Genomic DNA, 24,930 nt, shown 5'->3' with positions numbered 1-24,930 from the left:
CATGTGTGAGTACATAGTTTAATGCCTCCATTATGCTTAATCTTGGTGGTTGTTGATGTGTTTGTGTCATTACAGTTTGTGTCATCAACTGTGTATTGTTAAATGTTCTATTAAAGCAAAATGTAAATTGGTACTGAAGCTATTAGTTTCTTTTAGCAGTCATGCAAGTGAATAATTTGATTATATGAGATAAAATGCATTGTGACAACCGATGAGTGCATCATAATCGTGTACAGACCTGAAATGACCTGAAAAAAGAGAGTATGTGCGAGTCTTTGCAGTAGAAGCAATGGTTACAAAAACCAGAAAACAGACAGTGTAGTGTAACTTACATACCAGTCAGGCATTTGGAGCTGTTATTGCTTTTCTTTCTTTCTTTCTTTTTTTTTTAATTACACTCTTGTCTTAGGTTTTTATGGTAGTTTCAGTTCATTTGTTCATAGTCTCATCAGTTAGTGTTTACTGTTACTATCACATTTATTACTGAGACACCTTAAGTGCTTTGATACAGATGTACACTTATTTATGACAGTTAGCAAAATGTACTTAACTTTTTTAGTGCCCTTAATGGAAGCCCATCTGTGCTGTCTTGTCAGCCACTCCTCAGTAGCTGAAATGCAAGAAAAGCTGAGGGCAGTTGTTCTAGAGAAAGTAAAGACTTAAGAATGATTTTATAGCTAGATTTAGTATATGAGACAGGCATTAAGTAAATATTTATCACCATTATAACCATACTAGAGAAAGGTGGTTTAAAGAACTATAAGATGGAGTTTTAACTAAGTAAAAGGATGACTTTAACTATAAGACAGACTAAATAGTAGCACAGCCTGTTAAGGGAGGCTGTAGACTCTGTCTCTAGAAGTTTTATTCTAATGGCAGATGACCCTGACCACCCCAGAAGCTGGGGATGTTTTAATTCTTTGTGTCTTCTTGGCATAATAAACTATATTTTTTTTGGTGGGGTTGAGGGTGAGGATAGAGAACTGATTATAATGGACAATGAAGAATCATTTTCTAAAAGGAAGAGAATTAGTAGTTAGCATAATATAATAACAGTAATGAGAAGAAATGAATCATCACCAAATTCAATTGATCATGATTTTATAAATAGACTAGAGCTTTTAATCTTCATATTGAAAGGAAAAATTCATGAGTAGCCATGTTTTATTTTAAACAAATTAGAAGTATTGAAATAGCTTGTAAGAGATCTTTGAGGTTTCTTGTATACTTTATAGTACATCTGTTCCTCATTCTCTTATTTATTTTTTTTTTTCTTTTGAGATGGAGTCTCGCTGTGTCACCCAGGCTGGAGTGCAGTGGCGCGATCTTGGCTCATTGCAAGCTCCGCCTTCCAGGTTCACGCCATTCTTCTGCCTCAGCCTCCCAAGTAGCTGGGACTACAGGTACCTGCCACCAGGCCCAGCTAATTTTTTGTGTTTTTAGCAGAGACGGGGTTTCACCATGTTAGCCAGATGCTATCGATTTCCTGACCTTGTGATCCACCCGCCTTGGCCTCCCAAAGTGCTGGGATTACAGGAGTGAGCCACTGCACCCGGCCACTCTAATATATTTTAAATAGAATTTAAACATGCAGTCATCAAAAATTGTAAAGACTAATAATGGGGAGACATTGTTATAATACAACATTACATTAAAAAGGGAATATAGGCCGGGCACGGTGGCTCACACCTGTAATCCCAGCACTTTGGGAGGCTGAGGTGGGCAGATCACCTGAGGCTGGGGGTTCAAGACCAGCCTGACCAACATGGAGAAACCTGGTCTCTACTAAAAATAAAATAAAAAATAAGCAATAAAATAATAAAATAAAAAATTAGCTGGGCGTGGGAGTGGGTGCCCAGCTACTTGGCAGGCTGAGGCGGGAGAATTGCTTGAACCTGGGAGGCAGAGGTTGCGGTGAGCTGAGATTGTGCCATTGCACTCCAGTCTGGGCAACAAGAGTGAAACTCCATCTCAAAAAAAGAAAATTTAAAAAAGGCAATATAAATAATATACACTAGTGTAGTAGATCTCAAAGTAATATGGTCCCTGGGACAGAAACATCAGCATTACTTGGGAACTTACACATTCCAGCTCCCAACCCATACGTGCAAAATTAAAAGCTCTAGGGGTAGGCCCAGCAATCTGTTTTAATACATTTTCCATTTAGTTCTGATGCGCACTTAAGTTTGGGAACTACTGACTAGTAAATCTCAACTTTGCCCTGTCCTGGCACACCTGAGGATTCTGATACACTCCCTGCAGCTCCAGTGACTTACTGTGGCAGCGATTCTCCACCCAGGTTGGGGTTAGGGAAGGTCATTCCTCACTTGTTAAGAATGATTGGAATAAATGCTGAAATCTGAACAGACAAACTAAAATATATACACATACATTGTGGAAGGAGAGATATTACAAATATTAAGTCTAAATCTCTAGGAGGTGGGATTGTAAGTGATATAATCTGGGGAAAAAGTGTTTTTTAAAAACATAATTATGAAATAATTTACATACATTTTCCAGATACATAGATAGCACAAGGCAACACATTGATTTTAATTCATTTCCTTCTAGGTGGAACGAGGAAGCCCCAAGAGCTGTTTCTTATTTTTGGGGTCTGTACTCTGTGAAGTCAATTGGGTTAGTGTGCTCTCTGATGCCTGGAATCCCAGTCCCCACCCAGAAACCCGCAGCATGATTGTCTGCCTCCTTTTCATGATGATTTTATTGGCAAAGGAAGTTCAACTGGTAGACCAAACAGTAAGTTTGGGAAGCTTATGGCAAACATTTGGCAAGGCTGCTTAGATCTTTGCTTTCTACTAGGTCATAGTTTTTCATTTGTTTTTCCAGTGCCCCTATCAGTGTGAACAGATGCTTGGCATATGAGATGTACCTTTAACCAGATGCCTGATTTTCTTGGATAGCTCATTATCTGATTCTAAATTATACAAAGAACCACACTGAGTTAGGATATATTAATCAGCTTTATTTTACATCTCATTAATATCTAGTTCAATATGTATGCTTCTTGAAGTCAATTTTGGCATGTCCCACCAGAACAGAGAGTTCATTTGAAAGAAAAGAACCTGGGTTAATCTTAATATGAATGTGTTTTTGCCAAGACTTTGGTTATTGCTTTCACTAGTACCCCTAACTCGAGTAGATACTTACTTGATATTGTAACTGTTCTGTGCTTACCATAGGCCATCTTAGTGGTTATTCGACAGACTAGTTAGCAACACATATTTCTGGAAAAATTGGGGCTCTGGAACTAAAGGAATATGTGTTTTATTTTTAGGATTCACCTTTACTTAATCTTCTTGGACAGACAAGCTCACTTTCATGGCATCTCGTGGATATTGTGTCGTACCAGAGTGTGCTAGGTTATTTCAGCAGCCATTACCCGCCATCCATCATCCTGGCAAAAGAATCTTATGCTGAATTAATCATGAAGCTCCTAAAAGTGTCTGCAGGCCTTTCTATTCCTACTGACAGCCAGAAGCATCTGGTAAGTTGAGAGGTAGTTTAAAAGGCAGGGACTGTTCTTGGAGATTGGTAGTAGCATAAGTGCTACAAAGGACAGTCTTGAACCTAGGAAGTGCTCAGCAGAGGAAGTTGGAGGATGTGTATTATCATATACTCATCTTTTGGCCTTGTAGATCTTTTGGGTTGAGTTCTCGTTTTGGGAGAGCCTTTACTTACTAGCAATGTCACATGTTGACGAAAGGTCAAAAGGATTGAGGGCTGCCAGCAAGCTGCTGGTTTCATGATCTGAATGTCATTGGCAGCAGAATGGGAGGGAGGGAGGGAGGGTAGTAATATGAGCTTGAGGTCTGACAGGACAAGTCCTTCAGTTTTCTTATCTGATTAGAAATAGTGCCTTGCAAAGGCTGGGTGCGGTGGCTCACGCCTGTAATCCCAGCACTTCAGGAGGCCAAGGCAGGCAGATCACCTGAGGTCAGGAGTTCAAGACCAGCCTGGTCAACATGGTGAAACCCCATCTCTACTAAAAATACAAAAGTTTGCCGGGTGTGGTGGCATGTGCCTGTAGTCCCAGCTACTCGGGAGACTGAGGTAGGAGAATCGCTTGAACCCAGGAGGTGGAGGTTGCAGTGAGCGGAGATCCCACCACTGCACTCAGCCTGGGCAACAGAGTGAGACTCTGTCTTAAAAAAAAAAAGTACCTTGCCTCAAAGCGGTGTTGTGAGGGTTGAATTAGATAATGAACATAAAAGTTTTTGGAAAAGTGTCTGGCAAGTAGTTAGTGTTTGGTTGTTATTCTTGTAGTAAAAAAGGAAGAGTATTCTGCCAGAATTTGGGAAAACATGGGCCCTGGTCAAAGTGTTACCATAGATTTGCCTTTTACTAGACTCAGGGCCCTTGGGCCATGTGGGACTAAGTCTTCATGTGGCTTCCTGTTCTGTCTTCTCTACTCCCTACCCAAGCATTCATTGCAGTGCCATGCTCCCAGGAAATACGCAATTAACACTCCTTGCTTGGATTCATTTGAATGATTTTTTTTTTTGTTTTTTGTCAGGATGCAGTTCCAAAATGCCAAGCTTTTACTCATCAGATGGTTCAATTCCTCAGCACCCTGGAACAAAATGGAAAAATCACCTTAGCAGTCCTAGAACAGGAAATGTCTAAGCTCTTAGATGATATCATTATCTTTAACCCACCCGGTAAGTGACTAGTCGGAAGTCCTGTATTCATTCAGTCAATGCATTCCTGCTGTGCGTGAGGCACTGTGAGATCAGGAGGGTGTTCAGGACACTGGCACTCCTCTTTCCAGAGAAGCAATGATCAGAGAGGTGTTTGGACACAAGGGACTGAGCAGTGGGGAAGGATTGACACTGGCAGATGCTGGTGGGTGATGGGTGAGACTGACCGTTAAGCTGGACAATGGGATCTAATGATTAAGAGATACCAGAGGCCTTTTATTGAGCGGTATTTCTAGGGATTTTGGCTTTTAACTGGGAGTGCACTTCAGAATCACCTGTAGACTTGTCAAGAAACTGTGTATGGAGAACTTCTGCTCCTGGCAGTTTGGTGGACTAGACATACTGACTGCCTCTCCTGCTGAAGACAAACTAGGTGCTGGATGAAATGTTTTCAAGAAACTGGAAATTAAATTTATCAGTGGAGTGGCCAAAAGGTAAGGAAACCTCAGAGGCTAGAACCTAAGTGAAAGGAGAAACCCATCAAGGCAGATGGAGTTCTGAGGCTGCTGTCACCCTGAAGAGTTTTGCTGAATATGTTGGATATTAGGGGGAGGTGGTAAAAGCCCAGGGCCTGCCTAAGATGGGAGCCTAAAAGGAAATCCAATGCATAATCCACAGGGTGACATTTTTACTGTAAAGATGATCTAGAAGTAAACCTCCTCTTGTGAAAAGAAGGCAAAGACAGTTATCCGTTTTGGCCTTGCTGTTAGGTTAAATGTTTATGTAGGAAATGTTGTTAGGTTAAATGTTTATGCAGGAAAAGAGATATCTGTTTTGAGAATTGATAAGCTGACCCTCATGTGGTTTTGAAGCAAGAATTCAGACTACCTAGATCGTTAAAAACAGCAATAATAACAACAACAACCTCAGTCTAAGAATTTAGAGTAGTTCCGGGTTGGCAGTGCCACTGCAAAAAGCAACCATAGATCCTGTTTGGAGAAACCCATCTTTAACTCAAGCCTCAAAGTTCCAAGAAAGTCACAGTAAAAAAAGTCACAAAACGCAAAAGGAAACAAGACACCATGAGCAAAGTAATAGAAAACAACAGCAGCATCAGAAATGAAAAGATTGAAGATAGTGGAATAATTAGTACAGGAAGCAAAAAGATATTTTTATTATATGCTGAAATAAGAGAGGATTGAAGATATCAGTAAGAAGCAAGGGATTGTAGAAATATGCAGATTTGAGAGATTTATATATTTTAGAAATGAAAAATATAAAGATTATAATAAAGTTAATGGATAAGTTCAACAGTAGATTAAACCCATCTGAAGAGAAAATTGGTAAACTGGAAAATAAAACTGAAGAAAATACTCAGATTGCAGCACAGAGAAGCAGAGAAGGAATGTAAAAGTGAGCTGGGCATGGAGGCCGAGGCAGGAGGATTGCTTAAGGCCAGGAATTCGAGGCCACAGTGTGCAATGACTGTGTCTGAATACTGCACTCCAGCCTGGGCAACATACTGAGAACCCATCTCTAAAACAAACAAAAAGAATGTGAAAGTGAGGTTAAAAGGCATAGAGGATAGGCTGAGAAGGTATAATATACATCCGATTATCTAAGTAGAATTCCAGAAGGAGAGGAGATACTTAACTGGGGAGAAGCAATATCTGAAGAGATAGTAAGGCCGAAAAGTTTCAGGACTGATGAAGACAACAATCCTCAAATTCAGTAAACCCAGCAAATCCCAAGCAGGATATATGGAAAGAAATTCAAACCTGTATACACTATAGTGAACCTGCAGAAGCACCAGTGGCAAAATTTAAAAAATAAAACAAAACAAAACCCTTTACATCCAGGAAGGAAAGGCAGATTCCCTACCAAGGAGCAACGTTTAGACTGACAGCTGACTTCTCAATATCAATCAAAGAATCTTCTTACAGAAGACAGTGGGATAACAACTTCAATGTGCTATGAGAAAATGACTCATAACCTAGAATTGTAAACTAAGAAAAGCCACCCTTTAATGAAGAAGATGAGGTAAAGAACCATACTTTCATTGAGCCCTGAGAGTGTTTGTCCCAGTAGATGTCACTAAAGAAAATACTAAAGCATGCTAGGAAGGAGGTTGAGTTAAAAGTGTTCTAAGGTTCTGCGACTGTTTAGTGGGTCAAGAGATTATACCTTGATAAAGTATGAATATTAACAACTTTAAGAGATTAACCAAAAGAATAGAAATTAAAATGTACAATTGCCAAGTCAGTAGAGGGAGATTAAAAGGAATGGCCAAAGTATGTTCAGTCCAAAGAAGGCAAGAAAGGAAGCATGGAGAAAGTGAGAAAAATAACCAAAATAAGATGATAAAATTCAAATGTGTTGGTAAAGGGACTAATGCTCAAGTTAAAAGACAAAGATTGTTAAGGTAGATTAATAACCAAAAACATCTAGCTTTAAGCTGTTTGTAAGAAATACATCAAAAGCATAAGGATATAGAAAGCGTTCCATAAGATGATTATATCAGGCAAATATTAAAATAGAAAGCTGGCATAGCTATATTAATATCAGATAAATAGAACTGTAAGGCAGAAAACTTTGTAAAAGCCAGATGTTCATCTCTGTGTATTTCTGCCCTGAAGTTGCATGACATAGAAAAAAAAAAATCAGTAACTAAATAGAACTAGAGGGAAAAACACTGTGGAAATTAAGAAGCAAACTTTTAAATAACTGATGGCCAAAGGAACAATCATAATAGAAATTTAAAATACTTAGAACTGAATAGTAAAATACAGTGCATCAAAATTTGTGGGATGTGAATTTGGCCTGTTCTCACACTGCTATAAAGAAAAACCCAACACTGGGTGATTTATAAGGAAAACAGGTTCAATTGACTCATGGTTCTAGAGGCTGTACAGGAAACATGATGCTGCCATCTGCTTGGCTTCTGGAGAGGCCTCAGGAAACTTACAATCACAGCAGAACACAGAATGGGAGTAACACTCCACATGGCCAGAGAAGGAGCAAGAGAGAGAATGAGTGAGAGGGAGATGTTGCACATTTTTAAACTACCACATCTCTGAGAACTCTAATATGAGAACAGCACCAAGAGGATGGTGCTAAACCATTCATGAAGGACCCACCCCCATATTCAGCCACCTCCCACTAAACTCTGCTCCAACACTGGGGACTGCGGTTCAACATGAGATTTGGTGAGGACACAGATCCAAACCATATCAGTTACTTTTAGGGCCATAAATGCTCATCATAGACTTTTTTAAAAGGTAAAAATTTAAAAACATTAAACAGTTATTTAAAAAGACAGCAAAATAACAATCAAAGGCAGTAGAAGGGAGGAAATAATAAAGAGAAAATAAATAGTAAGAAACTAAGAATGAAGAACAATGAAACTGGTAAATGTGTGGGTAAATCTAAATGAAATCTGACTGTATGCAACAATAATAATAGAAATGGCTTATTGGGTTATGGCAACAGTGGAGAAATGAAATTAGAATGTTCCAAAGCCATTACATCATCTGGGAACCAATTAACATCAGACTTCAAAAAATCAGGAATGCATGTTTTCATTTATAGGATAACCACTATGAGAATTTTAAGAGAGGATTTCGTTTTCAAGCTGAAACAGGGAAAAAATAGAATAATAATCTAAAAGAGGCAAAAGAGAGAAAAAGGAATGTAGAATAGGAGGGACAAATAGGGTACATACAGGAAGACAGTAGACTTAGACCCAGCTACGTCAGTAATTAATTATAGTAACTGTGAATGATTAAGATTGTCACACCGGATAAAACAAGGAAGAAAAAGACAACTTAGTAGAAAAAAATGGACAAGACCCTTGAAACGACATTCTGTAAAAGAAAATATCCTGCTGACCAATAAACATGAAACAGTGCTAGATGTTGTTAATAATCATACTTATTTCATGTAGATATTGTAAGTATCAGGTGAGATAGTATCTAAAATTTTAGCATCAGCCTGGCAAGTCAGCCACATTCAGTGAGTCTTATGGAAAAGAAGTATCAGCAAGCAATGCTGGAGAAACTGTTCCAGAGTTGGTCAGATGTGATTGAACCAGAAGGGTTGAATAATAGCTGGCCATGGAAAGGGGAGAAGGGTATTCTGGAAAGATCTTCGTCAGAAGAGTGATAGGATCAGATATGGTATTTAGGAAAAGATTTGAGAGCCCTGTTGATGATGAACAGAAATGGGAGAGACTGGGGTCTGTTGTAGTAATCTATTCCTATTAGTCATAATTAAGAGATAAAATTTAAATTGCTATTCAGTTGAAATTCAGAGATGAGCCTTTATTTCCAAGAATATTTGTACCCGTGGAAATACATGAAGAAATAGACAGACATACTGTTATTATCTCTCTCAAACTTGTTTTTTAAGTCCTTGCTTGACAGTAAGTAGGTCGTACAGAAAGATTAAGTGAGGTTTATTTAACCCTGCTTAAGTAGATGAATTTGCTTTGATAGATGCGATGAATAAGATCTCTCAACTTTTTACCCTTCCTGTTGACATAAATACTGAATCCTTGTGGTGTGAAAGCTACAGTTCTACTTCTTAAAAAAAAATGTACCCAGCTTAGGGAGAGCTAGAAGAGTTGTCATAATTATTCCAGTTAACTCTCAGTAAAATATATTTTCTGGTTTTGAATGTGAAGAAGGAATCTACCTCAGTGACCTTCTCTTATTTGCAGTTCTCTTGTAAAATGAATTTGTTCTTTTTCTTGAATTCCTCTCTTTTTACCTCCAACTTTTTTGAAAAATTACCAGTCGGCTTACTTTCCTTATTTAAAAAACAAAGAAATAAAAGAGCTGCTGTTAGGACGCTTTGCTAAGATTTTTCCTTACATTTATATTTAGTTTTAAGTAATAACCTTTAATGTGTGGAAATCACCCTAGAATATTGACAGTGATGGCAGTGATAGTGGGTACTGTTGCTCTTGGTTTACTGAATGACTGGTGAGATCTACGTATTTGGTTTTCCATGAGCAAAGGCTGGAAAATAAAGACTGACTAGGCATGTTCTGATAAGTTACTCTTTCACACCAGCTTCAGATTTGTCTATTTATTAAGGTATTGCTCTGCTATGCTGCTGTACCCAGGGAACTCACAGTAGTTCCTGCTTTTACTCTTAGAAACTGTGTGCCACATACTATCTGTACAAACTCAACACCATCCGGAGCCTTCCTTCTGGTCCCTTGCAGTCAGCTACTAGCACTGGAGAGTATCTGCCTGGAGAGCAGCTAAGATTGAAGTACTCTTATTCTCCTGATCACATGGATAGCACCTTTCTGGCAGCCATTCTTGAGTGTCTCTATGTTCCTTTCAGATATGGAAAGCCAGACCCGCCACATGGCCCTCAGCAGCCTCTTTATGGAAGTCCTGATGATGATGAACAACGCAACTATTCCAACGGCAGAGTTCCTTCGGGGCAGTATCCGGACCTGGATTGGCCAAAAAATGCATGGACTGGTGGTGCTGCCCCTTTTAACAGCAGCCTGCCAGAGCCTGGCGTCCGTCCGCCACATGGCTGAGACTACGGAAGCCTGCATCACTGCCTACTTCAAAGAAAGTAAGAGGAGGTCATCTTACGCTCCATTGTATTGGTCTTTTCCAGAAAGATGAAAGCATTGTCATCAGGAGATATCTTTCTAGACTCTTCCCAGTGAGGGATGAGTTCTAGTTTTCTGCTCTGCAAATGTTGTGGATGTTTCTGAATATATGTATTTTTCATAAAGATCTGCAGTTAGCATGAGAACCTGTGGCCATGTCTGTTAGTACAATCACGTTTCAAGGGAGAGAAGCTCTAATGCACTTCACGTTGGTTTTGGAGGGTCAGACCAACCTGTTATGACATGCAAATTGTGTTGTGTCACAGGCCAAGTCATAGTCCTCAAAACAAATGCTATATACCATGGTTCATGAGGTTAATTTTCCCTGTGTTTGTCACTTTTGGTAAAAGGAGTTTTCATAGAAGTTTTTAAAATTGCTGCTTATCAGATCTTTTAAAGCATTATGAAGGGCTCATTCATTGTCACCCCTCCTTTTTAAAAATCTGTTTTACTGTCTACTTCTAAACTCTCAGACTCTGGAAGTGGCTTAGTCTGATTAAGAATTGCTGAGAACAGCATTTCTCACCTCTGATATCCAGATAACACATCACACTGCAGTCAGTGGGAGAGAAAGAGGGGTGAGAAGGAGGGTATCGGAGCAAGGATCCAGGAGGTGCCCACAACCTGCCATCTGCCCTGTCCTGACTCCCCATGAACAGCACATGCCCACACATGGAGGTGGTGTGCATGTCACCATGCTAGTCCACCCTCCCTTCCCCAAAGAGTGGAGAACCATTAGAATAACACTGCTATTCCAAACTTATCTGTGTTCCTAAAAATCAAACAGTTTCAATACATGAGGTAAACTAAGCTTTGATAACTAAAACTTCTCACAGATTGAGTGATAAGAGTTTCCCGTGGGAAAGCGTAAGTGTTCATATGTTCTTAAAAAGGGTATTAAAGTTAAACCTCTTAGCTGATCAGGACAGGCAGTGTCTACATGTGGTTTTAAGGATCATAATGTGATAGAAAGGTGATTTATACGTATGCAACCCTGAATTCTGATTTCTTAAACCTTTCTGGTGGCTACGCTGGGGACAAGCATCTGGCCCAAGGGCTTCCCAGTCTGAGACCTGAGGTATATTTGACTTTTGTAGCCTCCAGGGTCACTGTAAGAAATGTTGTCTTGACATGAAGCTTATCTCATAGGTTGCTATGTCAAAAAAAAAAAAAAAAAAAAAAAAATCATGAAGCTTAAAGTGAAAGTATTTGCTAGAGTTGTTGTCAAGTAATTGGATTCTTGCCTATATCTTAATGTCTCTTCTTCATGTTCTTAGGCCCTCTCAATCAGAATTCAGGATGGGGGCCCATTCTGGTATCCCTTCAGGTTCCCGAGCTCACCATGGAAGAGTTCCTGCAGGAGTGCCTCACCCTGGGCAGTTACTTGACTCTTTACGTCTACCTGCTTCAGTGTTTAAACAGCGAACAGACTCTAAGGAACGAAATGAAAGTGCTGCTCATCTTAAGCAAGTGGCTGGAACAGGTGTACCCAAGGTACGTTGGCCCTCAGGCTGTTACATCAAACTTGCTGTATTTGGTTAACTTGGAATTTAGAGCTTAAGTGTAGCTTTAAGTACACAGAACCAAGTGGTGCATACAAAATAAGGTTTTAAGGTATGGTGACAGTTGTTTTGGAAAGATTCTTAATGGGCTAATCATCTGAGCAGATTTTTTGTTTCCTAAAACTGGCACGTTGAAACGCCAAGCATCAGTTTCCTTACCGGTTCAGTGGAGATAGTAACCCCTACCTGATAGGGCTGTCATGAGGATGAAGTGGAAGAACACGAAGTTCATCATGGTGGCATGTAGTAGATGTTCCACAGATGGCGGCGGTTGCAATCCCATTGCTCTATTTACATCAGCCGTTAGCCTATGCTTTTGAAGTATTGAATGTCTTCTATCCTTAAAACTCTGATGTGGACTTGCAGTTAAATTGGAGTGGAAAAAATTTACTTCTAATTTTATTTTCCTCTGGTGCCTCCCCTAGCTCCGTGGAGGAAGAGGCAAAGCTGTTTTTGTGGTGGCACCAAGTCCTTCAGCTCTCCCTCATTCAGACAGAGCAGAATGACTCCGTCCTGACAGAATCTGTCATTCGAATTCTGCTTATGGTTCAGAGCAGGCAGAACCTCGTGGCTGAGGAGAGGCTCAGCTCTGGGATCCTGGGAGCGATTGGGTTGGGCCGGAAGTCGCCCTTGTCTAACAGGTAAGGAAGCACCTTTCTAACACTGTTCTTCTAAACAGGCCTCAGACATCTGTACTTACTTACAGGTTGTGATACTTTAGTAGGTTTTTTGACTTAGGATCTAGGTTCTCCAGAGAGATTAATGGAAAAAAAAGAAAACACAGCCTGATTACATCTTTATATTCTAAAAAGCATTTTTAATTTTTTCTTACCTTTTAAAAAAATTTTCAGTTCAAACAGTATTTTTAATAGTATCTCCTGTTGTGTTTGGATTTTGTAACCTAACTGCACTACTGATTTCTTTTTGGTTTGGAACCAGTCATGGATGGTATGCGAGCTTAGTTTAAAAGCCAAGTCAGGTGGGTACTTGATGGGTTCAGGGAAACCCAGAACCTGTGAGGGACTCAGTCTAGTGAACTGTTCAGTAGTCAAGCTGGGTTAAGATCTGTTGGTGGCCGGGCGTGGTGGCTGATATTTGTAATCCCAGCACTTTGGGAGGCCAAGGCAGGCGGATCACTTGAGGTCAGGAGTTCGAGACCAGCCTGGCCAACATGGTAAAACCCCGTTTCTACCAAAAAATACAGGAATTAGCCGGGCATGGTGATACGTGCCTGTAGTCCCAGGTACTCTGGAGACTGAGGTGGGAGAATCGCTTGAACCCAGGAGACAGAGGTTGCAGTGAGCTGAAATTATGCCGCTGCACTCCAGCGTAGGTGACAGAGTCAGACCCTGTCTCAAAAATAAATAAATAAATAAAAATACAAACACAAATACAAAAATTAGCTGGGTGTGGTGGCAAGCACCTGTAGTCCCAGCTACTCAGGAGGCTGAAGCAGAATTGCTTAAACCCAGCAGGCAGAAGTTGTAGTGAGCCAAGATGACACCACTGCACTCCAGCCTGGCCAACAGAGCAAGACTGTCTCAAAAAAAAAAAGAAAAAACAAATAAAAGGCCTGTTGGTAAGAAGGATAAGTAATGAGAAACAAGTCTGGATTTTTGTTGCAAAAAATCCCAAGGCATGGAAGAATTTGCCATTAGCTTCCCATTTTCTCTCATCATACTTGCTTACGTCATGGTTTTCTTTTTAAGCCCTTGTCAGTGTTGAAAAGAATTTGCAAACTTGATGATGTCAGCATTCTTGTGGAATAGCCCATTGTGGTGTTGTATTGGGACTCACTCATTCCAAACCAGTTAACATCTTGTTTCTTGGTTTGAGGTAGAAGATAGCAGGACTGCATGATTTTGTTTTACTTAAATTTGGCTTGTGTCTTTTATTCTTTTTTTTTTTAAATTGTGATAGAATACACATAACTTAAAACTTTCCACGGTAACCATTTTCATATGCACAATTCAGTGACATTTAAAACATTCACAATATTGTTGCAGCCATCACCACAATCTAGCTTCAGAACATTTTTATCACTCCAAAAGGAAGTCCTACACTCATTAAGTAGTCACCTCCATTCCCTTCAACCCCCGTGTCTCTGGCAACCACTAATTGACATTATGACTTTATATATTCAGTCCTATTTTGGACATTTCACATAAATGGAATCATATAATATGTGGCCGCTTATGTTGGACTTTTTTCACTTAACATAAAGTTTTCAAGGTTCATCCATGTTGTAGTATGTATCTGTACTTCATTTGTTTTTATGGCTGAATAATATTCTTTTGTATTCCACATTTTGTTTATCCATTCATTAGCTGATGGACATTTGGATTGTTTCAGCCTTTTGGCTATTGCAGATAATGCTACTATGAGCATTTGTGTACCAGTTTTTGTTAGAACATCTGTTTTTAGCTTTTTGGTGTATACCCAGGAGCGGAATTGCTGGGTCCTATGGTAACTCTATGCTTCACTTGTTGAGGAACTGCCAGACTGTTTTCCCTAGTGCCTGCACCATTTACATTCCCACCAGCAATGTGCAAGGGTTCCAGTTATTCCACATCTTTGCCAACACTTTCATTCTTGAATCTGATTTATACATATATTGTTTGGATGGTGATAATGGATAAAACTTCTTCTTGATCATATTTTAAGATTTTCCTGAGAAGGTGAACAACACGGTCGATCTGGAAATGTGTTAGTGTTGTTTTGTCATAGAGAATATGGTGTTTATTTCAAAATGCTTACTTTAATAGCCATTTACTTCTTCTGACCTCTCCCTAATGCCTAAGGTTCCGAGTGGTTGCCCGAAGCATGGCTGCCTTCCTTTCAGTTCAGGTTCCTATGGAAGATCAGATCCGTTTGAAGCCTGGCTCTGAATTACATCTGACTCCCAAAGCTCAGCAGGTCAGTATTTACAATGAAGGGTTAGAAGTTTGCCTGCACATCTTCCCTAGAAGGCAGGGAGGTGGCAGCCGTAGCCTGTGCCCATCATGACATGATGCTCTGTGGTGGTAGCACACTGTTCCCTTTCATGTGCCCTACTTATTGGAAAATGGTTTCACGTGCCCACCTCCAAATTTTTGTAGGCAGTTGTCTAGATCACTGTTACTGTCACTGTAGAAAAGTAAGGCCAAATGAAAGTCTGTCTAGGATTAAATTTGGTTCTGATAAGTGTGAATATGCACTTATGTGCCACCTGCTTGGGCTGGAGCAGGGGCTGGAGCTGGGGACTGGGATCTTGCACAGAAGATGAGGCTACAGTTGGAATGGATGGAAATTAGCTGAGCTTTAGCTTGGAACCGAGAAAGTAGTTCCTGTTTTGTGAGTCTGAAGGTTGACTATTGTTGACTGATGCTAGAATAACCTAACATGGGCAGAATGGTAGCTAGAAATGACAGCTTCTTCTACACACATGGAAGGCCACATTCCTATAACCTATGGACATGCTGGCCAGGTACAAAGGTGCACAGTAAAAAATGATGATCAGCATTCATGAGTCCTCCCTCTGTGCCAGGTACTGTTATAAGTTTTAACTCAACCAATATTAATGAGTTAAAGCGTTAACTCATTTAATCCTCATAGCAATGCTATAGCACAGAAACTATTTTATTTTTTAAGACAGGGTTTTATTCTGTTGCCCAGGCAGGAGTGCAATGGTGTGATCATATCTCACTGCAGCCTTGAACTCCTGTGCTCAAGCAGTCCTCCCACCTCAGCCTCCCAAGTAGTTAGGACTACAGGCATGCATTGCCACTCCTGACTAATTAAAATTTTTTTTTTGTAGAGACTGGGTCTCGCTTTGTTGCTGAGGTTGGTCTCAAACTCCTGGCTTCAAGCGATCCTCTTACCCTCAGCCTCCCAAGTGGCATAAGCCACTGCATCCAGCTAGGAAATATTATTATCCTGGTTTTTTGGATGAGGAAAGAGAGATAGAGAAAGGCTAAGTAATTTGTCCCAAATCACACACCTAGTAAGTGTTGGGGCTGGAATTCATACTGGCCAGCCTGGCTCCAGGCCTCTCCCATTCCCCACTCTGCAGGGCTGTCTCTGTAAGTGGTCAGAGCTTAAACACCTGAGCTCCTCTGCTGGGGCAGCTTTTTCATGTTTAAGCCAGCCACGTGCAATGTCAGATCTTGGTTATTAAGAGCAAGGATCAGACAGAATAATTAACAGGTTCTTCACAGGGATCTGGGCTTATTAAATAGCTGATAGTTGTCACTCATTGCCTAGACAGCTGCTGTTTGAATCCCCTGTTGTCTTACATGAAACATCCCAGTGGGCAGATGAAAATCCTGAGGGCAGGTTGTGCAGTCAGTGCGATGCAGGGTGTATTTGAGAAGGCTACGTCTCCTGTGGCCACCAGTACCTGGAGCATCAGTTTCTTGCTTTAACTGGGGTTCTGGGCTGTCCAGGCCTGGCCTCTTTGTCTTCATTTCTTTAGACTTAGAGTGATGACTCCCTGCATGTCCCATACATATTTGTCATCAGGATATTCAGATTTGAAGAAAGTTGTCTTTTTAGAAAATGGTTATTCTTAGGCAAACTGTCAAAGTAGACTGTTTGGGGGACTAAATTTAAAGAAGGAAAAGAGAGGGAGAGAGACAGAGAGACACTGTGGTTCATGGGAAATGCCTGTCCCAATTGATTCCTATTCTTAAATTGAACTCTGTTTACATAGCTCCTAATTTGGTGCCCAGATACCTTCAGTTTATTTTCAACCTAAAGACTTCCATCTACAGCCCTCCTGGTAGTTAATTTCTAAAATTCCGGTTTATTTATCATCCTCAAAAAAATCACTTCTTTTTGTTTTTGAATCAACCACATTCCATCTTTTAATACATATTTTCTAGTGCAATGGTTTCTGTAAAAGGGACAAGGAGGGAGTGGGGCACTCCATGGTGGGGGATGTCCCCCAGTGAGGAGGGGAACACCATCAGAATCCTGGGGTGGATGAGTTTGTCACGTTGGAAAATGAAACTCCCCACCTAAAAATCAAGGGCCACTGTTGATTTTTTGTTTTCTCTATATACAGTCTTTTCCCCTTCTCTTCTCCTACTATGAAGAAAGGAATAATCAAAATTCTGGAGTCAAAGAATGTTTTTCTCTCCTTCTTCCTCTGAAGAGAGGAATGGAAACAGTTTCTGCCATGATTTTGTGTCATTTGTCAGAAGGATTCGGGAGGAACCTATGTACTTCATGCTTGTTGGCAGATTTAACAACCTCACTTACTCTTGGCAGCACTTAGCAACTGGTTCCTCTAGAATTCCTTTCCGTTAGACAGTTTCATATAACATTATCTCATAATCTAGGAACATATCCAACAGCAGATTGAACAGATTTCACCTTAGCAAGATGAGGCTGGTGCTTGGGATTTCCGGTTGGGCCCTAGGAACAGAGGGAGTGGACATTCTGGTGGGGAGGACCCCACAGGTGGGACTGGGGAGAATGAGGACAGGGCAGGCTTTAGAAATGGGTGTGGCAGGTGAGGTGCCCAGCAACAAGAGCAGCCTGCCACAGCAGTGGCTCTTGGTAAGGCAAGTGTGGGAAACAGCACAGAACAGAAACAGGGAAGGCTGGGTGTGGGATGCTGCAAAGGTCACAGAGGCTTTGGCTGCTGGCCTCCTTCTGGTTGTGGTTAAATTAATCAATGCCTGCCTTTCGGACTCCTGACCTCAGTTCTGTAGGGCTCCTTCCCACAAGGCTCACAGTTGAAGTACATAGTAATAATGGGTGTGCTGCACCTCTGGCAGTCACATTATGTGCCTCTATGGAGTTAACCTCTCGTCTTCCATGTCTTTTAGGCTCTGAATGCTCTTGAATCCATGTCATCAAGTAAGCAGTATGTTGAATACCAGGATCAAATATTGCAAGCCACCCAATTTATAAGGCATCCTGGCCATTGCCTTCAAGATGGGAAAAGCTTCTTGGCTCTTCTCGTTAACTGTCTGTATCCAGAAGTGCATTATTTGGACCACATACGATAGTAGCACTGAGGCTCTTGAAAAACCCATTGCTGTTTATGTTTACATTTAACTTTCCTGTTGCACAAGTAACTTTGCTCAATTTCACTGTAGAGCTCAGTTCAGCCCGTGTGTAGTTGACTGAGATGCAAGTTGGGAGGCATTAGATATTAGATAATTCTGAGGGGTGTGTGTGTCTGTGTGTGTGTGTGTGTGTGTGTGTGCGTGTGCGCGCGCGCACGCCCTTTCTTAGCTCTTAAGACCTTCTGGAGACTCTTTCAGTTTTTATATTTATCCACAAGAGAAACTTACTAAGTTCCACTTGGGTACAGAGCCACTCACAGTTGCGGAATGTCCCAGTCATCTCACAAGACCTCCAGATGGAGTTCTTTGTATGTTTCCACTTCTGTCTCCGTTTTATGTAAGTGTTCCAGATCTGACAACCTTGGAAGTCACATAGTACCCTTACTTTTAAACCCCATTTGTGCTCCTCCAAAGTAAAAAAGTCAATTTCGAAAATTTCTGTATTTCTCAAATGTGGGGAGATACAATAGTTTTAAAGTATCGTTTTTCTCAGAAGGGAGATAAAAATGCTGAGTTCATTAAAGTGGGTCATGTGTAAAATATGACCGTTGATCATGATTATAGTGGGCAGTAGAGATGATGACAAGTCCATTTCCATCCAGCCATGTGTCCTCATGGAAAAGCAGCTGCCTGTCTGAAGCAGGGTGGCAAGCTGGCAGTCTGGGAGGAGCATGTTTCACACAGGTGTTTTGTTTGGTCCACTTGGTGAGGCGCACAGACAGGGCTGCCTCTCTCCAGTCAGGAGAGTCCGGGCATTCCCTCGGGCCCTGACCCTAGCCTCATTCACATCACTTGCCCCTGTCGACACCTAAGTTTGCACCCTTTGATAGACACCACGTTTGATATCTGAAAGGCTCACTGTCAGGAGACAGAGACTGAGGGAGACTGAAGACCTCATTCTCTGTTCCCTGCTTGTTTTTTAACTTCATATTTAAACTCAGATGAAGCCACTTGTCTGCTGAAACACTTGTCTGTGGAAACCGGGTCAGGTCAGGAGATCTACTGAAATTTGGCTTTTTTTCAATAGCCACGTGCCTTCTGTTGCTGACAGTTCATTCATTACCAAAGCCTGTGTGTAACTTTGCCTTGTTCTGTGGCCATCTTCTTGCTCATGTTATTTCTCCTGGGAATGAGCCGTTTGACTTCTGTTATCACGTTCCTCATTCTGTCAGCTCTACGTGGATTTTGCCTGCACAGCTGGCTTAATATGTCTTTGTGTATGGGTAGTTTGTAGCCCGAGAATATTTACCTAAAAATGTCTAAAAAGCCACCAAGAACGTTTATGGGGTATAGGGATGTAGTTAACAGAGTGCTAATCTCTCCTCAAATGTCCTTGTGGAATGCTTCCCCCCAGATTGGGAAGTTGGTAGGAGCTTTTCTTTACTTTGAATTTCTTTAGTTGGACGGAACGATTCTTCCTCACAGACAACGCTTTGCAGCTTTGATAAAGAACATCCTGTCCAGTCTCTTGAGTTTTACAGGCCACCAAATGTCCATCTCAGAGGGACCTGTCTCAGCTTTTCTTATTTTTGCTTCTCTTTATTTTCAAAATTAGTCATCTTGTTCTGTGTATAAGAAAATTTGACAAGCTGTGGACAGTTTAATAGTCTGATCTGGCAACACTGATTTTTGTTTGGAAATATTTTGTGTTTTCTTTGAGGAGCATATAATTATTGCTATCCTAGGATGTGAAATTTTTGAGTGACAGTATGCATATTTTAAAGAAAATTATGATTAATCTGTATAATGTTTTTGGTTTGTAAATATTATAAAAAATAAAATCAATCTTTGGTTGTAACTGGTTAAAAACCAAATTATAGGGATATCACACTATCTTATAAAGTGTTTCAGCTGCTAAAGTTGCTGTAGGTTGTTACGCCTGATGTCATTTAATTTATTTGACATTGAACTTCATTAATCATCAGAGATGGTCAGTGAAAGCGCTTCCTCTTTAACTCTTTGCTTAACCTTGGAAGGTTGACTCAACTCCTAGGTTTCTATGGGAAACTCTGGGCTAGGAACGTGCTATAAAGACACTGAGATGGTTCAGACATGGCCATGCTGCTGTAGCCTCCTGGGAAAGAAGGGCGGCAGAGAGACCAGCCCGCCCATTGGCTTGCAGGGGTAGGGAGCCTTTGCTTGAAAAAATTGTTGGCCTCCAGAGAGCGTGAGGCTGTGGTTTCAGAATCAGTGATGGGTGCTGCACATCAATATTGGAATCAAGCAAGACCAAGACCTTGTGGACTGAGCAGCGTGGAGGGTGAACGGCTGCGGGCTCCAGACTTCACCGCAGGGTGGCTGACAGTGGCATTGGGACCAAATGAGGATGTCTAACTGCTTCCTGGGTTCGGGAGGGGGCAGCATTCTGGTTGCCATGAAAAACATCTCTCTCCCTCTCCGTCACTCCCCATGCTGCAGCGCACAGGTGGGTGGCAGAGGCAGGCTGCATCCCTGAATCGTGTCGCCCCACTGCCTATTAATAGAACAAGTGAAGGGCAGGATGCTGGAACACACCAGACATAGAGGGAGGGAGGTCCTGACAGATGTGTCTACACAGTTGTCTACACAGCATGACAGTAGCAGTGGAGTTGGGACCCACCTGTACATGTTTCCAAAGCTCCTGCACACTTGGGACCTCAGCTTCAAGGCAGGACTCGTTTCTTAGTCTCACCACCCTTTGTTGGCTCAGCCATCGCATGCCTCTGCCCCACAGGTGTTGTGTGCCTGAGTCTCTCACTTCTTTGAGGTTGGGGGAAGCCTAGTCCAGAAAATGAAAACCCATAGACCAGCCTAACTTCCTTTCAACCAAGTGACAGCCTCCTTGTTCCTCCCAGTTCATCATCAAAATCAGCATGTACATGTCATACAAGCCGAGAGTGTTCATGTCCTTGTTCCTTTCAAATGAAGGTGATATATACTTTTTCACTGAGTTTTTATTCCTAAAATTCTTTCTTCTGGAGCAGGAAGCAAATGTCCTGGAATCGTAGACTTTCAAAGTCAGAAGGGTCATTCAGGTTCATCTAGTGCCCTTCTCACTCTGCAGGGATCCTCCTCCGCCCCTGTCCGGTGCCTGGTGGTCCAGCCTGTGATGGGCAGGCCCAGGCTGCCGTTGACAGGCTCTGGAGTTCTGTTTTCTATTGAACCGAGATGTTTCTACATTGCCTATTGGTCGTAGTTCTGCCTAGAGCAGTTCAGGCTGGGGCTGTTCTCTTGCCCCTCCTTGAGGCAGACTTTTAGATATTTTCAGTTGGTATCACATGTCTGACACCACTTCCACCCCATCCCTCACCTCTTAGTCCTCTCCAGGCTAAATCCCCCAGTGTCTTTTTTCTTTTTTTTTTTTTTTGAGACGGAGTCTCGTCTGTCATCCAGGCTCTGGAGTGCAAATGGCATGGTCTCGGCTCACTGCAACCTCTGCCTCCTGGGTTCAAGCTATTCTTCTGCCTCAGCCTCCCAAGTAGCCAGGACTACAGACGCACGCCACCACGCCTGGCTAATTTTTGTATTTTTTAATAGAGACGGGGTTTCACCCAGCCGTTGAGACAAGCTGGTCTCAAACTCCTGACCTTGTGATCCGCCCACCCTGGCCTCCCAAAGTGCTGGGATTACAGGTGTGAGCCACCGCACCCGTCTCCCCCGCAATGTCTTTAGTTAGACCTTTTCCACCATCATGTCTAACTGGGCTGCAATTTGGGGAAAGTGTCCAAATGAGTCCATGTTATCCTAAAAGGGGTGTGCCCCGGGTTAGCAGGGCCAGGGCTAGGGTGAGACAAACAAGGCACACATCTAAGTTGGTGCTTGCCTGCAGGTGCCAAGAGAGTGCTTCCTTGGGTTTACACCCGTGGTGCCTTCTTTACCTCATTCTGGCCCCAGCCCTGGGGTTAGAGTCGCGCCAGTGTGGTCCAAGTGGTGTAATTCCCTAGATGCTTAGGCAGCATCAACTTTCAGTAGCTGTGCCCCATGCAGGGCACATTAAGCTAGCGGCAAGTTGAGACTGCAGACCTCAGCTTAACATCAGTTGTTGCCTGAGACAGATTTCATCCCACATCTTCATGACAGGCCTAACAACAAGGCACTTTGCCCTTAATCCTCTACTACTGCCTGCTCTTCATTTTGGGCCAACTGTACAGCTCATTTTGAGATAGTAGCTGATCATTTTTCTGATCAGTTAACTTTGTCTTATTAAGCAAAGTGAAGAATATAATGTTGGAAAATAAGTGTGTTGCTTAAAAAAGAAGTATCCCCTTCTACCATCTTGCATTTGTGACTGGGTTGTGCTGGGTAAAGTTCTAGACTTACTAATGCAGACTTCATTTTGGTCCGGTTTCCACAGCATGCCTCAGGCATCAGTGTCCAGGAGTAGCTGTATTTGAGGTTTCCTTCACTCTGGTACGTTCCTGATTCCTGATGAAAATCACTTGAAAAAAAATAATTATACTACTGATCGTCTTTTGGGATAATGAAATTGCTAAGGAATGTTGTCGATTATAAGTTTTATTTTTTAATGTACGGATGTACTATCTCTCATTGAGCACTGAGAGTTAGAATTCATTTTTCTTTCAATAGTTTAAAATCACTTATGTGGAGACACATACTTCTTAAGTGTGTTCAACTCTTTTTCTTCCCACATATGTAGTGTGACCTTTAAAAACGACAGCTTTATTTTGGACATTAAATGTGCAATATTCACTACTTATTCATTGTTCAGCATTTTTCATACCTGTAAAAAGGGTAAGTTTTTATATAGTGGTGAGAAACAGGAAGAAATGACAATTGGTTAAGTGAAATTCTGCAAATAAACTAGATTCAAATTTAATTTACACATGGCGGGCCGGTCTCATTGTTTCCTGCAAGTTGGTTGATAGTCTTTTCACACATAAACCACAATAAGAAAAATTTTATATGAGAAACTTTGTAATGGATAGAATCTTTACTCTGTGACCTTTCACCACGATGGGTGAGGTCTCTAATTTCAAAGGGAAGTTTTAACTTGAGAATGTAAGAATTGGCAGGGACAGGAGGCCACCTGCTGATCCCAGAGAAGTCAGGAGGGTCTGTGATGTGGCCTTGAGCTTGGTAAGAGCAGGGCCATAAAAAAATTGCACAAATGAGATGCGAGTGGGGGTGCTTCTGGCAGTGTAACCCCAGCTTGGTCATGGTCTGCTGGGGAAATCCACCTTCAGTGATGGGATGCCCAGGGAGTTCTCTTTAGTGTTATTTTTCACTCACATTTGTAAGATGCACTTTGAATGGGCCACGGTGTGGAGAAGGGTCTGCACATTCCATTTGAGAATTACACCAATTTGGGATTCCTTGGGGACAGGCCTTTCTGGGAGTGGGGTATGTCTCCCTCACCCTTGTCTAAGCTTGGCAGCTTTTTAAATCAGACGGAACCACAGGATTTAAGGGTTGGAAAGTGGCCTAGAGGCAGGTTGTCTCACCTCCTTCTATTGCAGGAGCCAAGTTAACGGCCTCCAGACCAGTGGGCATCTTTGTGGGGACACTGTGAAAGAAACGATCTTTCTCCGAAAATGCTTCTTTTCTGAAGACAGCCATTCTCCCTCTTGGTCTTTCTTTGCCACCTCTTGTTTAACGTATAATCAAGAAATAACAAAAAAAAATGGGCAACCAGCAGCCCTCGGGGCTGCTCTGCCTGTGGAGTAGCCATTTTCTTACTTTTTTTTTTTTTTTTGAGATGGAGTGTCACTCTGTTGCCCAGGGTGGAGTGCAATGGCGTGATCTCGGCTCACTGCAAGCTCCGCCTCCTGGGTTCACGCCATTCTCCTGCCTCAGCCTCCCAAGTAGCTGGGACTACCGGTGCCTGCCACCACGCCTGGCTAATTTTTTTGTATTTTTAGTAGAGACAGGGTTTCACCGTGTTAGCCAGGATGGTCTCCATCTCCTGACCTCGTGATCCGCCCGCGTTGGCCTCCCAAAGTGCTGGAATTACAAGCGTGAGCCACCATGCCCAGTCTTTTTCTTACTCTTTTTACTTTCTTAGTCTTGATTTTGCCTTGCACTGTGGACTCACCCTGAATTCTTTCTTGCTCGAGGTCCAAGAACCCTCTCTTTGGGTCTGGATTGGGACCCCTTTCTGGTAACAAGATCTCTTTCCTCCCTGGGGCTTTCCCTCATTTTAAAATGAGAATAATTCCAGTCTTACCTCCTGGGCTCTTAGAACCCCCTGAGACTTTTTTTTTTTTTTTTTTTTGAGACGGAGTTTTGCTCTTGTTGCCTAGGCTGGAGTGCAGTGGCGTGATCTCGGCTCACTGCAGCCTCTGCCTCCTGGGTTTAAGCAATTTTTGTGCCTCAGCCTCCTGAGTAGCTGGGATTACAGGCACCTGCCGCCATGCCTGGCTAGTTTTTGTATTTTTAGTAGAGACGGGGTTTCACCTTGTGGGCTGGTCTTGAACTCCTGACCTCAGGTGATCCACCCACCTTGGCCTCCCAAAGTGACACAGGCATGAGCCACCGTGCCTGGCCCCCACTGGGATCTTATAGGGCTTTGGGGATCACAGGGGGCCCAGAAATGTGAGGGGCTGTTATTGAAGAAGGAGTGGGGCTGGACTTAAGTGGCCAGCACTGGAACCGGGGACAAAACCCAGGACGCTTGACTCTTGGCTAAGGAGCCTTCCAGCCTGAGGCTTCTGTGACTGGTGGGGGACCAAGCACCCCCTGACCCTGGCTCTCTTGTCCTGTCTGACCAGTGAGGTACAAGTGAAAGCTCAGCCCATGGTGCCTCCAGCCAAGTCATTTCCATCTCAAAGCAGGGCCTACTTTCACCATAGATTATCCCCTGGGCGGTTTCTTCTCATGTAGTTACATCTAGTTTTAAACCTCAGTTGGCAGCAGGCAAAGTGTGTTGGGCTCTTGGTGGACCCAGGAGATCACCAAGGTAGTTGCCGGTCACTTCCTCTCACTGCTGTCTTCAAAGTCTGGTGGGCATTGACCACAGAGGGAAGCCTGCAGGCTGCAGCCTGCCCGTCAGAAGCCCCTGGGAAGAGTATGTTCATGGAACG

General features: G+C 42.2%; 1 protein-coding gene across 3 annotated transcripts in view; it reads left to right on the top strand.

The window, feature by feature from the left end:
* Nucleotides 1-22,733, top strand: part of EPG5 (ectopic P-granules autophagy protein 5 homolog) — a 124,893-nt gene extending 102,160 nt beyond the window's left edge. For 2 of the 3 annotated variants that reach the window (XM_031658804.1, XM_031658805.1), the window contains exons 37-44: nucleotides 2,572-2,757; nucleotides 3,296-3,505; nucleotides 4,535-4,679; nucleotides 10,011-10,253; nucleotides 11,571-11,787; nucleotides 12,281-12,496; nucleotides 14,657-14,771; nucleotides 17,669-17,851. In XM_031658804.1, the coding sequence (XP_031514664.1) occupies nucleotides 2,572-2,757; nucleotides 3,296-3,505; nucleotides 4,535-4,679; nucleotides 10,011-10,253; nucleotides 11,571-11,787; nucleotides 12,281-12,496; nucleotides 14,657-14,771; nucleotides 17,669-17,851 (1,515 nt within the window). Of the gene's footprint in view, nucleotides 1-2,571; nucleotides 2,758-3,295; nucleotides 3,506-4,534; nucleotides 4,680-10,010; nucleotides 10,254-11,570; nucleotides 11,788-12,280; nucleotides 12,497-14,656; nucleotides 14,772-17,668 lie in introns of all 3 variants that reach the window. The other variant, XM_031658803.1, reaches the window with a different exon arrangement.
* Nucleotides 22,734-24,930: the final 2,197 nt, after the last annotated feature.

This window comes from Papio anubis, chromosome 19 (assembly GCF_008728515.1).
Source record: "Papio anubis isolate 15944 chromosome 19, Panubis1.0, whole genome shotgun sequence".
Classification (NCBI taxonomy): domain Eukaryota; kingdom Metazoa; phylum Chordata; class Mammalia; order Primates; family Cercopithecidae; genus Papio; species Papio anubis.
The sequence above is the reverse complement of the archived record's forward strand: the minus strand, read 5'-3'. Positions and strand labels throughout refer to the sequence as shown.